This window comes from Uloborus diversus, chromosome 4, assembly GCF_026930045.1.
Source record: "Uloborus diversus isolate 005 chromosome 4, Udiv.v.3.1, whole genome shotgun sequence".
NCBI classification, from domain to species: domain Eukaryota; kingdom Metazoa; phylum Arthropoda; class Arachnida; order Araneae; family Uloboridae; genus Uloborus; species Uloborus diversus.
In genome coordinates this window covers 49,612,928-49,628,429 of record NC_072734.1, presented here as the reverse complement: position 1 = coordinate 49,628,429, position 15,502 = coordinate 49,612,928, and the positions used below count along the sequence as shown (strand labels likewise).

The 15,502-nt window shown below is 34.9% G+C and overlaps 1 protein-coding gene across 1 annotated transcript in view; it reads left to right on the top strand.

Moving 5' to 3' along the window:
- The window catches only part of LOC129220558 (pancreatic lipase-related protein 2-like), a 29,618-nt gene that overhangs the window by 11,423 nt on the left and 2,693 nt on the right, over positions 1-15,502 (top strand). The window contains exons 4-8 of the mRNA XM_054854989.1: positions 4,912-5,020; positions 6,969-7,085; positions 7,571-7,684; positions 9,125-9,385; positions 12,558-12,687. Coding sequence (XP_054710964.1) covers positions 4,912-5,020; positions 6,969-7,085; positions 7,571-7,684; positions 9,125-9,385; positions 12,558-12,687 — 731 coding nt within the window. The remainder of the gene's footprint in view (positions 1-4,911; positions 5,021-6,968; positions 7,086-7,570; positions 7,685-9,124; positions 9,386-12,557; positions 12,688-15,502) is intronic.

Below are 15,502 nucleotides of genomic sequence, written 5' to 3'. Positions count from 1 at the left end.
GCCACCAAGACCCCATGTTTACATTTTAAACATTGTCCTGCGCATACGTGATTTCGATTCCGAGTCACAACTGACTACAATTGTATTTAGGTTGAAGACTGCATGCTAAGTGCCTTGTCTCCATTATTTTAATACCGATAGATCGCAGCACCATCACCGGATCGAACAGTTAATGAGAATTTAGAACTAGACCAGGAGTTAATAGCTACCTGGTGCTAGCACCCCCAGAGGTATCATTTCACTTGGAGGACATTGAGACCACGAGCATATTTAACGTCGCCCAGTCCCCTTTAATGACGACGATGGGTCTTCGATCATTGAGGTTCGAACTCAGGATCCTCCGGCCCCGAATCCGACACTCTACCGATCGGGCTACCACGGCCCTTGCGCATACGTGACCATTTCTTCTTCTGGGAACTTAATACTCGGGTATATTTCTTCTTCTGAGAGCTTAATACTCGGGAATATTTCTTCTTATTCGTGTTTATTGCACCGTTTTGTTTGATGGCGACTATAATCTAAATGTTTCACCTCCCTTACATACGATATATTTGTTCCCATATCGTACAGAATTCCTATAAGCAACACATGAAAGAATTTGCAGCACCAAGGAGGGAAAGTACGTCCGGGGCGAGGGTGGGAGTCGAACCCACTACCTCAAGTGTGGAAGCAATCACATAGATTCACTTGGCCACTTTGGCACCCTCTGTTTTATTTCCTATTCCTATTCCTGTTCAGAGTCACAACTGACTACAACTGTATTTATGTCGAGGACTGCATACTAAGTGCCTTGCCTCCATTATTTTATGTACCGATAGATGGCAGCACCATCACCGGATCGAACAATTTATGAGAATTTAGAAATAGTCCAGGAGCTAATAGCTACCTGGTGCTAGCACCCCCAGAGGTATCGTTTCACTTGGAGGACATTGAGACCACGAGCATATTTAACGTCGCCCAGTCCCCTTTAATGACGACGGTGAGTCTTCGACCATCAAGGTTCGAACCCAGGACCCTCCGGCCCCGAATCCGACACTCTACCGATCGGGCTACCACGGCCCTCTGTTTTATTTGATGATTACTTCATACTCGAGATGCGTTCGGAAACAGTTCACCAGTTACACTGCGTGGCTGGGCAGATTGCGATTATGACGTCACTGATATTTTTCTGGTGAGCCTGGTAGAAAAGCTTTGTTTCTAAACACTCGTGGTTACAGCGCAGTTAATTCTAGTTCAGCAGAATCAAAGAGGGTAAAACATGAAAAACGAACGGATTGGCCAAAAAATATTACTTGACTCGCTAACCCCTTTTAGACTGTGGTGAGAGATGGGTGAGAGCGGTTGCAACCGAGTCAACCGCAAGCATTTCCGAACGCTTTTAGGTGACGTCAAAGAACGGCTGTTTGCCATGTCCAAACGTTTGCGGTTGCACCGGTGTGGCCGTTCCCTGGTTCCAAAAAAACCTCGGTGTTTCGTCTACGTTGTATATAACATATATTTTTGTTCTGTATAATTCCATACCCTACAAAGCAAGAAAGGTAATGATAAGCACATTTACAGTCTGAGCGAAAGTCGAGAATCGAACGCGCGGCATATTTCATTGAATGATCAGTTGATTGGTGTGCCGAATATCCAAATTCGAAAGATTAAAAATCGCAATTAGAAAAAGAAGTTATTATTACTATGTAAGAAGCAATACAGCTTCACGGAGATAATAGAGAGCTACGAATACACCACTTTGCTTCCGTTAGCTTTTTCCGAATTAGTTCCATACTGAGAACAAATGACTATCATTAGCATATGCAACTTGAAACGGTTTATAGTCCCACAAAGGAAGGAAAGCACTTGAGGTGACGGTTTTATTTCCATTCACCTCAAGTTCACCAAGCTAATCACTCGGCCACTGAGGCTCCGAAAGGTAAGTTAATCTCGGAAAAAGGATTCTTGAATACGAAAATACAGAGAACAGTCGTACCGGTGCCACCGCAAGCGTTAGGTGTCGGCAAACAGCTGCTCTTTGACGTCATCTATCAGTGTTAGGAAATGCTTGCAGTCACTCTGAAGGTGTGTATTTTTCATAAACATAATGCTGTTAAAAAATGCGTGATATTGCAATTCTTGGTACCCTTTCCCTTTTCACACACAATTATCACAATTTCACGAAGCTCCCCTTATTCTTCAAAGTGGAACATCATTTTGAGACGGCCCTAATTAAAATGTTGAATACAGCAGAAATGCTGAAAATTTAAAGTAAGCGATTATCTTTTCTGCGTGTGTTTCAGGAAACTTCCGTGCATCTGTGATCGAACAAGATGCCGGAAACATATGTTAGCATATATATATCTCACACTTTCATTTCAGTGTTACATCTCTGACAACGTTAGCCTACCTTCGCAACTCCCTACTCAAACCACGAATTTCATGAAATTACACTGTCAATTTTTGAAATCAAGAAACTGATTAAATCTTTACGTTCTTTAATATTTTAATGAATTTGAAGCATTCGTGAGGCTGCAGTAACCGATTCATTCTCAGATAAAAGTATTTTCCTACAGCTGTCTTGTTTAACCCACGTCAACAGTGTATTCAACAATCGTAATTACTTGATTCGCTCGAACTACTGTTAATTGTGTCTGTCAGAAGTAACCAACTACCTGACAACTTTCTTTTGCATCTGCAGTAGAATCAGAGAAAGAAGAGGAAAGAAAAACTTACTTTTGAAATCTGACATTTGGAATTAGGTGAAATATTTTCAGTCAGTTAGTCACTTTTCTGTGTTACATAAAAACTGCTTGTGGTAATTTCGTTGTCTACCGAAGCCTGTTTCCTGCAGCACATTATGTACAATGCATATCATTTTAAAGACGTTTCTTTTTTGTATTTAAATAGTTAGATAACTTCTGTGCAGAAAAAATAACGGAATCTACTAATAAATAATTTCTTCCTATCGAACAACTGCAAAGCAGGTTACCAAATAGGCCAACTAAGCCGTGGCCTTGAGTTTTAGGAACCCCAAGTGAATAAAATTGCTTAAGTTCTAATTTCGTATTTAAGAAATTAGATTTCAAATTTCTTATTTAAGAAATTAGAGGAAAATTGTGGTTTTCTTCTTTATTTATTTCTTTTGGTTGCTCTGCACCCCAACGAATATTTTAAGCAAATGTTGGAGCACCGTTGAACCCCTGAAGTCATCACAGATGACTCCTCATGAATTTTGGTGTTTATAAGGCTTGACTACAGGGGGCTCAAAAAAGTCTTTGCCATAGGCTCCCTCAATATTTTAATCGGGCTCTGACAACCCGGTAACAGAAATAGCGTCACGCTGAGAGGTGCAGCACAGATTCTTGAAAAAGTCTGCGGACAGTTGACAGCTGAGGCGAAAAATAATATTAAATTTCAGCGAACGACAATTTGTAACCAAATTTCTGGGATCTAATACACGTATGTATTTGTAATACTTTAAGCGTTATTGCATTTCAGCATTTTTAGCTGCTGATTTAGATCTTACGATTTTTCTAATGTCGGTTTATCTTGCAGACTGTTATGAGATTTTTCAATTTGCGTCCAATACTGCTAAAAGAATTTCAACTGCTGGGTTGCATCATAATAATTACTTAGATTTTCACAATATTTGAAGAACTTTTTGCTAGAATTACTGTGATTACTCGCTACATGTAGGCAAGGAAATTGCTAGTTTATAATTTTTTAGTAACAGTGCTATTAACTCACCAATTTGCAGCAAACCATGTTTGTAATAAAACATCTCGTTGTCACTTGCGAAAAAAAGGGAGGGGGAGAGAGAAAGAATATTTTTCTCCTTATGGGGTCACATTCATTATATCGCAATTATATATGAAACTTTTAAAATCATGAATGAAAAACTTTTCATGTTCGAAAGAAAGTTTTTCACTCTGGAGTTCAACTTTAAGAAATACATTTTCAGTTAGAAAACGTTGTCGCTTTCAACGTTTTACAACTTTGTAAATTAATTTTTAATTAAATTAAAGAAAGCACAGGTTTTTACTTTATATTTTCTACTTCTATATATATACCGTATATTACTTTATTAAATAATTTCTTTGACTGAGCAAATTATTCACTTTTAATAGTTTTATGAAAATGATTTTTTTTCTTCCCCATAGCTACAAGAACTCATTCGAACCTAGTCGAATCTATATCCCTGTGTACCAATACTGAAAATGTATTATTAACTATTGCAGGTTTTTGGTTTCTTGTTATGTCTGATGCTTCGAGTCATAAGTTAAAATCTTTTCCTGTACAAAGCAGAGCTTTTTATTATAAAAAAGAAGGACTTTTCAGTCCTTGTTAATATAGCATCAAATTCATTATCTCAATCAGGACAATATTGTATTCCCAAATCTCAAATTCTTAATGTTTTAATTGATTTGATAAACATCATGTCTGCTTAAAAAACAACTCTTTAAAACTTTATTTCATCGCTCATTACGTCAATATAACATTTTATTCGTGAGCGTATCAACTTGACCCCTGTAGGGTGTAGTTGATACACTTAGAAAAAAAAATAATTTAAAGATTTGTTTTTTCTTACATGAAAAAAAAAATATGTTAGCAAAGGTGTTGAAATTATTATTTGATAGAAAAATCGTAATAGTATTACATGAAATTTTATTCTGTTACGTAACATTAGCAACACAAATTATAAAAATCGAAATGTAAAGTGTTTGTCAACTGTACCCAGTACCCCTAGTACTTGCTGAAACAAAGATATATTTGATGAAACAAAATAAAATAAAATATAAAAATCTTTACGGTGTGGTTATTTTGCTTAAGGAGGGAGTTACTCAGGGTTAAAATATTGTAAACTTTTATTTTTCTTAAAAGTAACAAATAGATTGACTGTATTTTTGTGTACATTTTATTTTGTATTAGAAATCTGAAGGAGCTAGTCCAGAAAGCTTTCACCTTGTCGGTCATAGTTTAGGAGCCCATGTAGCAGGATATGTTGGAGAACGATTGCACAACCTAGGAAGAATTACTGGTCAGTAAATTTAAAAGTTTTGTTTCTTGAATAGTAAAGCGTTTTCTACAATTTCAGTTTTTAAGTCTGCATCGCAAATATTATCATGACATCACTTGTTTCCCCCCAAATCTCCACATGTTCTTTATTTTCGTTAATTTTATCAAAAATCTATTTTATTTATCCTTCCACAGCATTTTCTACTAGGATTACCCTGCTTTTCGCCAACATTTACAATTTCCTCCCCTCTAAGATCTATCAAAAGGTAAGGTTGAAACTGAAAAACAGGGGGGAAGGAAATTACGAGATGGTGAAAAGTAGCGGACACCGTCCATAATACGCTACTATAAAAATATCTGTTGTCTGGTTTCACTACTGTTACAGCAGCAATGTACGTTTATGACAAATTAAAGGAATATCTAATAATGCATTGCCAAGATTTTATATCATTTTAACAGTGAAAAGATTTCATTTTAATAAAAAATTTGGTTAGTATCAAAACTAGCTCAGTCAATTTTTAAAACATTTACAGGAGAGACAAAAAAAATCACTGTTGCCACTTAATATTTCTAAAAGGAGTTAATTTTCGATGAATAACCTTTGGTGTACGATTTCATTTTTGTTTCATTTATAAAATTAGCAGTATTCTATAATTATGAAAATAAATTAATGGAACTGCTTGTGAAATAAAACGGCCTTTATTTTCCATTCTCCTTTCAAATTCCAATTTAGATTCATGCGGTACCTGAATTTCGCGCCATGCATTCAGCGGTGCCCCGAACTTAATTTTTGGGAAGACAGAAAGCCTCGATTTGCCAAATAGAAAAATCGTTGAATGATGATGTGTTTGCCAGACAAAATTTGCAGAATGAAGAAAGATTTTGAAGGTCGCAGTGACCTCCTATGACCTCCCAATGGGGTTCCCCTGCAGGTATTAACCAGTAAATTCAAAAATGTGACTAAGCAATTGATTATAATAACGTTGTTGATGTTATCCGTCTTTTTGCAGTGGGTTAGTTTTGATGGTGCTCATAATACACGAAAATGCTATGCATCATACCATCTAGCAATGAAAATGTGATTTTGTTTCCTTGACATTTTATTCATTCATGTTTTAAAGCTAAATTTTTGCATCAATAGATTTTGCTACTCTTTCGTCGAAAAAGAAATGCACATTTAAAATAATATTAGATATCCAATAAGTTAATTTGAACACTCCTCAATTAAAAAGTAATTATTATTTCCACCTAATACCGAAAATACCGGAATTTTACCTCAGCTAATTCCGATATTAAGAAATTGTAAAGTAACTCGAAGTACTGGTATTCGGTATACCAACCAGTATTGCGATCACAACTAAGATCTCTTCGCACACACCTCATATATTTTCAACAAACGAAATAGTTTTTATTTCAGACTGCTGCCATCTTACGTTGACAGTCAGATTTGTGACCTAATAACGTATGAAAAATTCATTTAAAAATGGCAATGAAATGTTCTTTTTATTGTAAATAGCAAAAGTAAGAGTCGATAAAAGAAAACTTTTGCGCCGACTAAACCATACTATGGTTAAAATAAATGCTAATACAGTCGAGTCCCGAAAATCCGGTCGAATTCAGAAAACGTATGCATATATTGGCAGAACGAAACTACCCCAAGTAAAAAACCTGTTGCGGGTGAATTTGCGATAACCCAGTATTTTCACTAACTCGGCTATGTTTCGTTCCACATTCGGCCGAGCTTTCGAGACTCTACTGTAACTACAAAAATGGCTGCTAAGTAACTACTAAAGAAATGCTACTTCTAACTTCCAAATTAGATTTAAATTCACATGTTTATCGATCAAAAATTAGTTTAAATTCTCAATCCCATAGAATTCAATTTCCTATTCACATCCCAAGTCGTCCTTTAGCTTTTAATTTTTAATGTATCGGTGAAAATAATTGAGAAAATGAAAATTTATTTCCAGGACTGGATCCAGCAGGACCGTTCTTTCGCCATGTACCTGAAAAAGTGAGGCTTGATCCTAATGATGCTGTGTTCGTTGATGTTATTCATACCGATCCCGGGACCTCAATCCTTCAAGGTAATTCTAGTAAAAACTGAATTAAATCAATAAACATTTTGCTCCAATCTTAGCTTGTTGCTAATAATTTGGTAACAAGGTTTAAAAAATGTATTTCGTATATCGGTCGTAACCTATGCAAATGTTTTTGCAAATAATGCTCTGAATGAAACGCACTCCTTCGCCCCTCAAAGCGTGACATGATTTGTGGACGACCCCTTTCCCTTTTTCTTTCGCTTTTAAAAGGGACGAGAAGGGGATTGTATAGATGCTATCTGTTTACCGAACTGTGTTCATCCTCTGTCCGAACAACCCTATGAAGATGTTTGGCTTTAAATGCAAAGCAAGTTAATCCTTAAAGCATGAAAATTTTAAAAGAAAAAAAGGAAATTATGAAAACAAATGAATACGACTGCTATTCTACCAAACAATTTTGTTAAATTATTTTCAAAAGTATTTTATAATTAGTAATATGCAGTAGAAATAATAAAATGAAACATTTGAAGGATTTGGCACTCCTGAAGATGCTGGGGACCTGGACTTTTTCCCTGGAGGAGGAGATCCACCAGGATGTGAGCAAACATTTTCGAGATCCATTGTTGAAGATCTTCCGACGGAAGGTTCGTCATATTTACTGTGTTTTGTAATATTAGTAACGAAAAAGAAATTCCTTAAATCTTGGGGATCGTACTTAATTTGGTTATGTTTGTGGAATGGATCGGAATTTTTTTTGAAATTCATTTAATATAACAATTGGTGTTACTACAGAAAAGTAGATGTTTGTCAGCTATGTTTTACTTTAACTACTTTGCATCTTTAAGGGATTGTCCATTAGCTGTCTGCCCTAAAAAGGAAGAGCCTTCAACAAAAACTTTATTTTTTTTATTAAGAATACAACAAAGTTTAAATTTTTATTTCTTAATTAACGTTTTCTAATGAAGTCAAATAAATACGTTTTTAAACATGTATGTGCTTTACTTAAAACTAAATCCATAGCTAATTAAAATTCTTAAGCCTCAAAACCAAAATGAAGTTTGAAAACATTAGTACTATTCCTAAATTTATGAAATTCTGTTCCTTCTTACAAGGTAACGTTATAAAAATTAATAGTATGTTTATTAATTTACTAGTAAGTTAATAAAAATACTATTAAATTAATTTAGTTACTAATTTAACGAAATTCGCAACTAATTAGTTACTAATTTAACGAAATACGAATAAATTCGTAACTTCCTAGAAACCGTTTAATCTAAAATTGCTTCAATGGGTATAAATAACTGCTAAAATATAGTAACAGTGTATGATAATTAAAATGGGACAACACAATGGAAACTCCAGTAATAGTTACCAACAGTTTAATTTCATACCTTAGGGAGTGCTGATGCAATGCACTCTTAATTCTAGCAGAACTCTTGACATTATTTCGTAGAACCCTAGGACTTTATGAAACCCTAATTAATGAATACTGTACTAAAAAATCAATAGCAATTTTCTACCCTGAATGAACCAAATTTGATGGACCTTCCATAAAACTGGAATTGTTCCTCTTATTCTTCCGTAGCTTTTGAAACTTTGGTGTAATTTTATATAATTCAAATATAAATTATTAAAAAAGAATAAATTAATAAAATATTTAACCAAAAGTAAGCACATGTTTTCAAAACAATCTGCAAACATGTACCACTCCAGCAGTAAAAAGGAAGACTATGGTATTTCTCACAACCGCCATTAGGGAAAAAAATCATAGAAGATATTATTAAGTTTGTACTGAAATGCTGATAATAAAATAAAAATGCAAGTACTAAATGCTATAACATGAGCTATCCCGAAGAACAACAACTTAATTATTTTCATTAATAACGATTGGTATATATTTGTTTCATTTTAGCGTGGATGTCATAACTTCAACAAAATTATTGTCAGCTGCTTTGCAGGGAAACTAGCCTTCAGTAAAACTGCAAAACTCACACTAATTCCTACTTTCCCACCGCTAAACACATTCACTGTCGGAACAATTAATTGAAACCAATTATCCAACAGCTTGTCATTGTCTATTTCAGCCATTAGCAATCTGCTATCTTGTCAGCATCTACGATCATACGAGTTCTTCATCTACTCCTTCAACCAGAACGGTTGCCTGTTCGTCGGGGTCGAGTGCGCCAGCTGGCCCAAATTTCTGAAAGGAGGGTGTGATTGCGGAGAGGATGGAGAAAAGTGCGCCATCATGGGTGTCTTCTCCCCAACATACGTTGCACCACATGGATATCATCATAAAGATCGGCGATTGTATCTGAAGGTTGGACCCGAAAGGCCTTTTTGTGGTACATTTTTTATATTACTCGACACATTTTTAAGAAATGAATGTGAGAAACAAAGTTTTCCTTTCTGTTTTATAAAATGAAAAGGGGGAATTATCATTACGTGAAATGCTTAGTGTGTTTTCAAAAACATTCGCCAGAAAAGTTAAAACAAAGAGCATATCTGAATATCAAACGTTGTCAAAAGCAATGTGGCTGATATTTGAAATTAAAATTTTATCTTTTAAACAGAACAAGATAAGAGTAAGTTATTTAAATATAAAATAATCCTCTAAATAAATATATCTAGTCATTTAAAAACAGTAAATGTTCTATTTACAAGTACATTAAAGCACGAGGAGTAAAAATGGCAACAGTAGTTTCAGTATTCGCAACTAACAACTTCAAAAATCTAATGGCGGATAAAAAAGGTAAAACAAACAAATGCCGTAACTTATGACTTGCTTTGACGCTTAGTGAATGACAGTAATTTTTCATCGTGTTTGTGAGAAGCTTTCTTTTCTATTCTTCTAAAATTACATTACATCATAAACTGTCTGAAGCCTGTAACTTACCACAAAGAAAACACGTAGAATGGAATGTTTTACCTTTTTCTTTAGTATTGTTAAGCACCGCAAGGTAGCGTATATTCTAGCTCTGGAGTTGCGAATTAGGAAACCATTTTGCAAAATTGGCATGTTCCACGTTTTGACAATTCTCCCAATGAAAAACCAACGAAAGAAACACATAAATAAGCTGTTAATTCTCCAGTGGAACGTATTGGAGCTCCATGGAACACTTTTATAGACTTATAAAAAGTAAGAATCTTTGTACTAAATTGTTAGAAATGAACTGGCATTATGTAAATAAAAGAAAAAGTTCAAGTGATAAAAAGAGATTTAAAATTCTAAAATGAGGCTGTCGAGGCTGAAACTTGGCGACCACAAGCTTAGTGATATATTGCCAAGTGGGCACAATTTATGACTTTGTTTTAGTATGCATTGAAGTTGCCCCAAAAAGCATGTTAACGCCTTCGGTTAGAACATTCAATGCAACCAAAAACGGAGGTGCGAAACTAGACCCCATTAAAAGCAGACATACGACATTTCAATCTTCTATGGCATACCGTTTTCGATTTGTGCGATATATGTATGCACACACGCATACATACATGCGTACATACATATATGCGCACATACGTACGTACGGATATCTCGAGAAAACTCGTGGTAGTTAACTCGCGGATCGTCAAAATGGATATTTCTGCTGTCCATGTCTTCGTAAATACATATGCACTTCTGGAGAGCCCGAAAAGATAACTCAACGTTCGTTTGGGAATGCACAATATGGAGATTCAAAAAAAGCGACCAATACAAGGTATGTTTTTCCGTTATAAACAAAATTACCTTTTTTTAGCCTACTTTTCCAGTAAAAATCGGGAAAAGAAGAAAAAAGCATGAAAGTCTTCATGCATCTTGAAAATATCGCAAAAACAAAAAGTCAAAAATATAAAAAATAATTAAATAAATATCGAAAAATTTAAAATTGGAAAGTACGGTATTGAGATGGGGAAAAATGTCTGTCTGTCTGACCCCCCCACCCCAAAAAAAAAAAAAATTGTGAATAGTCCGATTCGAACAAATTTATTTATTTATTTTTATTTTTATTTTTTTTGTTCGAAAGATCTCGGCGAGGACTCACTTTTGATTTGAACAATCTTTCGTTCAATTTTGAACAGTTCAAAAAAAAACTTAGCATTAACGACTACGGGGAAATTCAAGGCAATTCCGAACTTAGAGGCGAATTTGCTTCAAACAAACTTGTAGGAAAAAGTTTTAACGAAAAACAAGTATATAAAATATCTTTTTGATTTGAGGCAGTGAGAAGCAAAGGGATGTGTGGACATTTTCAGTTTTGAGTAAAACGTGTTGAAAGATTAGCTCCTAGGTAGGCTTTCATTGAAATTTTTTTCTAAATCATGCTGTATAGCAGCAACTACCAGGGCTACTAGTACCATCTCTTGCCCCAAGACAGAGGAGGTTCACCTACCATCTGTACTGGTTATCTCCAAATTTTTAATTTTGCCACTTACATCCCTTTGCTTCTCACTGCCTCATTTGATGATTTGATTTGAACAATTTTCTGTTCAATTTTGAACAGTTCAAATCCCGTTTGAACATTAGCGCCTGAGGGGAAACTGAAAGTCAATGCAGATTCCACACTTGAAGGCGGATTTACTTCAAACAAATTTTGTTAGACATAGCTCATGACCAGAAAATCCCGACTCCGAAAATTTTGGGGCACTCGACTCTCACTCCGACTCATGTGCCCGACTATTAGTCGGACTCCGACTCCCCGACTTCGACTTTGACTTCGTAGTTTTACAAAAATTTTATACACGGAAGAAAAATAACCGACTCCGATTCTTTGATATCTGACTCCGACTCTTTTATCCCAAAATAAGTCCGACTCCGACTCCGCAAACATTGGCAGTGTTGCGTACTGTAAGGGAAATGACCGATTCCAACTCCGAGTCTTTGAATTAAATACCTTCGACTCTCGAATCTGACTCTTTTATCCCAAAATGAGATTGACTCCGACTCTGTAGCCATGATTTTAACGGTGAAGTAATTACTGTTAATATGACTTGTTTTTATTTTCACTCTGAAGTTTTAATTTATGTATTCAATTTTCATTTGATAAACTTTTTTTTTTTTTTTTTTTTTGACAATGAAAATTATTTCTTTAAGTTGACATTTTATTGTTTTATTTTATCTTGGAAAGTAAGAATCGGCTAGAAATCGGCTTAAAATATTTTAAAATTGTGTTTGAAACAATTTGCGATTTTAGCCATTTTTGAGACTATTGACCGGATACTAGAAATTAAATATGGGTATACGGGAAAATAAGCTCGTTTCTAGACGCAACTTTTTTTTTTTTTTTTTTTTTTGAACATTTACGTGCAAGCCACATCGTTTCACTGTAAAAAGTTCAATAATTATAAAGTTTTAAAAAGTTTTCTGGTTTTTGGGTCATCCCGTACATTGAGGTTGCCAAATATACATAAAAGAGCCGGAAATTTCACAAAAAATAATAAATATTCTACTAATGAAACTTGTATTTATGGAAAATTTTATTACATAAGATACTTAAAGTTTAACTGAATTCTAACTTGAACGTTTCACCTTGTTTTTAGTGCATCAGTATCAAGTGACGATTTATCTTCATTCAGAAACTCATCAAAAGACATACGGTTACCAAACTGTTTCAGTTCATTTATCAGTACAAGGTAACTTGGAGAAACTTGAAGGAGAACTGAGTCTCGAGTAAGTATCAGAGAAATGTTTTTAGCGGGAATGCATTTCGTAAAAGTTGTTCAGTGCTCTCTTGAATTTTCACACATTCTAGTCTTTTCTTTTGCAGTATTTCAACCAAAGAAAAATATTTTTTAACAAAAAGTTATGTTAAAAGGAACAGTTAACCAGTGTTACTTTGAAACACAAATTATCTATTTTTTACTTCCCCAAACACTCATTTGTAGGGGCTCGCGGAGAAATTTTGGAGCCCGTCACAAATGACTGCTAATGGACCCCTCCACATTATTTTCCCCTACGTCCCTACATATGTTTCACCTCTCGTGTTAAAAATCTTGGGCTCCCTTCAGACTCGTGCCCGGGCCAACAGGTGCCCCTTCTCATGCTCATATGTAAGTGTGTTGAAGTATCTATTGGAATAAAATTTAGAAAAACATTTAAAGTGTTGAATGGTTATCTAAAAGTAGGAAATAGTAATTACAAAACCGCCTGATATCTAACAGTTTTATTTAACTGTTAGTAAATACAATGTTTTGAGGTGCAGTCGTATAAATCTGAGCCATTCATTCAATCATTTTTACAAACTTGACTAACAGCGTTTACTGTTTTTTACTTCCTTTTGCAAAGGGAGGGCGAAAAATTTTTTCGCGACTGCAATACTTTCTTTTTTAAAGGAAGTATTGTATTCGCAAAAAAATTTTAACCCAAAAATCGGCCTTAATTTCTGTTTCGAAAAAAAATGCTGAAATAATTTTGTAGATGGCAGATGGCTAATCTATTTTGCACGTAGTAATAATTGGACACTTCAGAGGTTTCTTCACCCCCCCCCCCCAAATGGTGCCCACCCCCAAATGTAGCATAGCAACCCTTCCCTTCCTCAATGTACTTTCATTCCATTAATGAAATTTTTAATGTACCTTATGAGTACTTTTTTTGCGTAGCCAGCTCTTATAGTCTATTACCTTTAGGAAAATTTCCTGCTAAAAATTGGTGATTTTTGATCCCCCGCCAACCCGCCCGGCCGCCCTGGCAGACCAAGCGATAAATGCTTGGGTACGTATCTACTTTCATAATGTACTACATTTATGTATGTACTACTCATTCCATTTTAAAAGTACCTTATGAGTACTTTTTTTATGTAGCCAGCTCTTGGTCTAAATATTTTAATTGACTGATCCAATATTGTTAATTCCATACAATTTGCTGTCCCAAATAAGACTCTTGAGAATCATGTTTTCAAGATATTTTTACCAAGTTAAACTATGTAAATATAAATATTTTGTTTAATTTTACAAATTTTTAACATTTATTGTTGCAATTTAGATATTTTCAACATGTCATTTTATAATTTCAAGTCTAGATGCTTTAATATTTTTAATATATTGTTTGTTTTAATTGCTATTTTTATGTTATTTGTCACTGTAATTGGATCTTTTCTGTAGTGTGCAGTACTTTTTGAATAAAATAATTAAAAATAAATTAGCCTGGTTCAAAGCTGGTGTACCACCTAGGGTAACTTTGAGCCATACGAGAAATGTGATAAGGAATAAATTTCTTTAATGAAAGTCGGGCAACTTTGAACCAGGAAAATAACACTTCTGAATGTTTGAAAACTCCTCATTTTTATTCACAGCATCAAAAAATTTATGTGATTTATTACATTGCAAAAAATATTTCAGATCAGGGGGTCGAGTTATTTCAACAATTCCAAATTAATACTCAAGGGTTGCTTCGTAACACTATACTCAGAACTATTGGATTACACAATGAGCTGTGTTTCGCGCTTTTTTTTCCCACGATTAGAGGTGAATATGAAGAATTGAATTAAATTTTATTTAACACTAACCGCCTGCGGCGACCAGCTGGTCCGCCTTTTTACGCCATTCGCCTTTTTACGCCAGGGGTGCCGCCTTCGGCGGCTGCTTAACCAATTTAGCGACGACATTAATCAATGTTTTTCTCTATAAATCAGTATTATCATTCGTTTTTTTACGCCAATGTTGCCGCCTTCGGCGGCTGCTTAAATAAATTTCGTGGCGGTGTCAATCAATCTATATCTATCTATATCATTAATAATTTGAATAAAATATTTTCTAGATCTGTCTCCAGTTTCGTCGTTTGGAATATTTTTTAAGGAGGGGGAGGGGAGACACAAACGACGTACTCTTCATGCAATTTTTGTCGAAAAATAACAAAAAGCACTTCCACTTTTATGTGACAACATTGTTTTTTCAAAGTCATGGTGTATGTGGGGGAGGGAGGGGGGCATTGACATCCAATGTGCAAGCAACCACCTACGGCGGCTGTTTGGCTAACTTGTCATTTACCTTTTTACTTCAAGTTTGCCGCCTTCGGCGGTTGTTTAAATAAATTTTGCAGCGGTATTAATCAATCCATCTCATCTTTTTTTTTTTTTTTTTTGTGCCATTCACATTTTTACGCCAAGATTGCCGCCTTCGGCGGCTATCTACCTTTACAATCTATCTCTACATTTTCTTGTCCATCTCTATTTATTTTGATCTCCTCACCCATTTCCTAATAAAAACAAAGAACACTCAAAAACCGCTTTTTTTTTATTTAAGTAGAGCAAAAAAAAAAGCACAAATTCCCTGTAGTGAGCAAAAAGTAGCATTTGACAAAGATAAAAAAAAATCTGTTTTTATTGAATTAATGCGCACAACTATGAAATGTAACGTAATATAGATACAGCGAAAGGTCCAGCTTGGGGGGGATGGAAAAAGAAATAAATGCAATCCCTAAATAAAACAAAAAAAAGGAAAGAAAAAAAGCAAGCGCTGCCGAAAAACACGTGGTCATCACGTCAGAA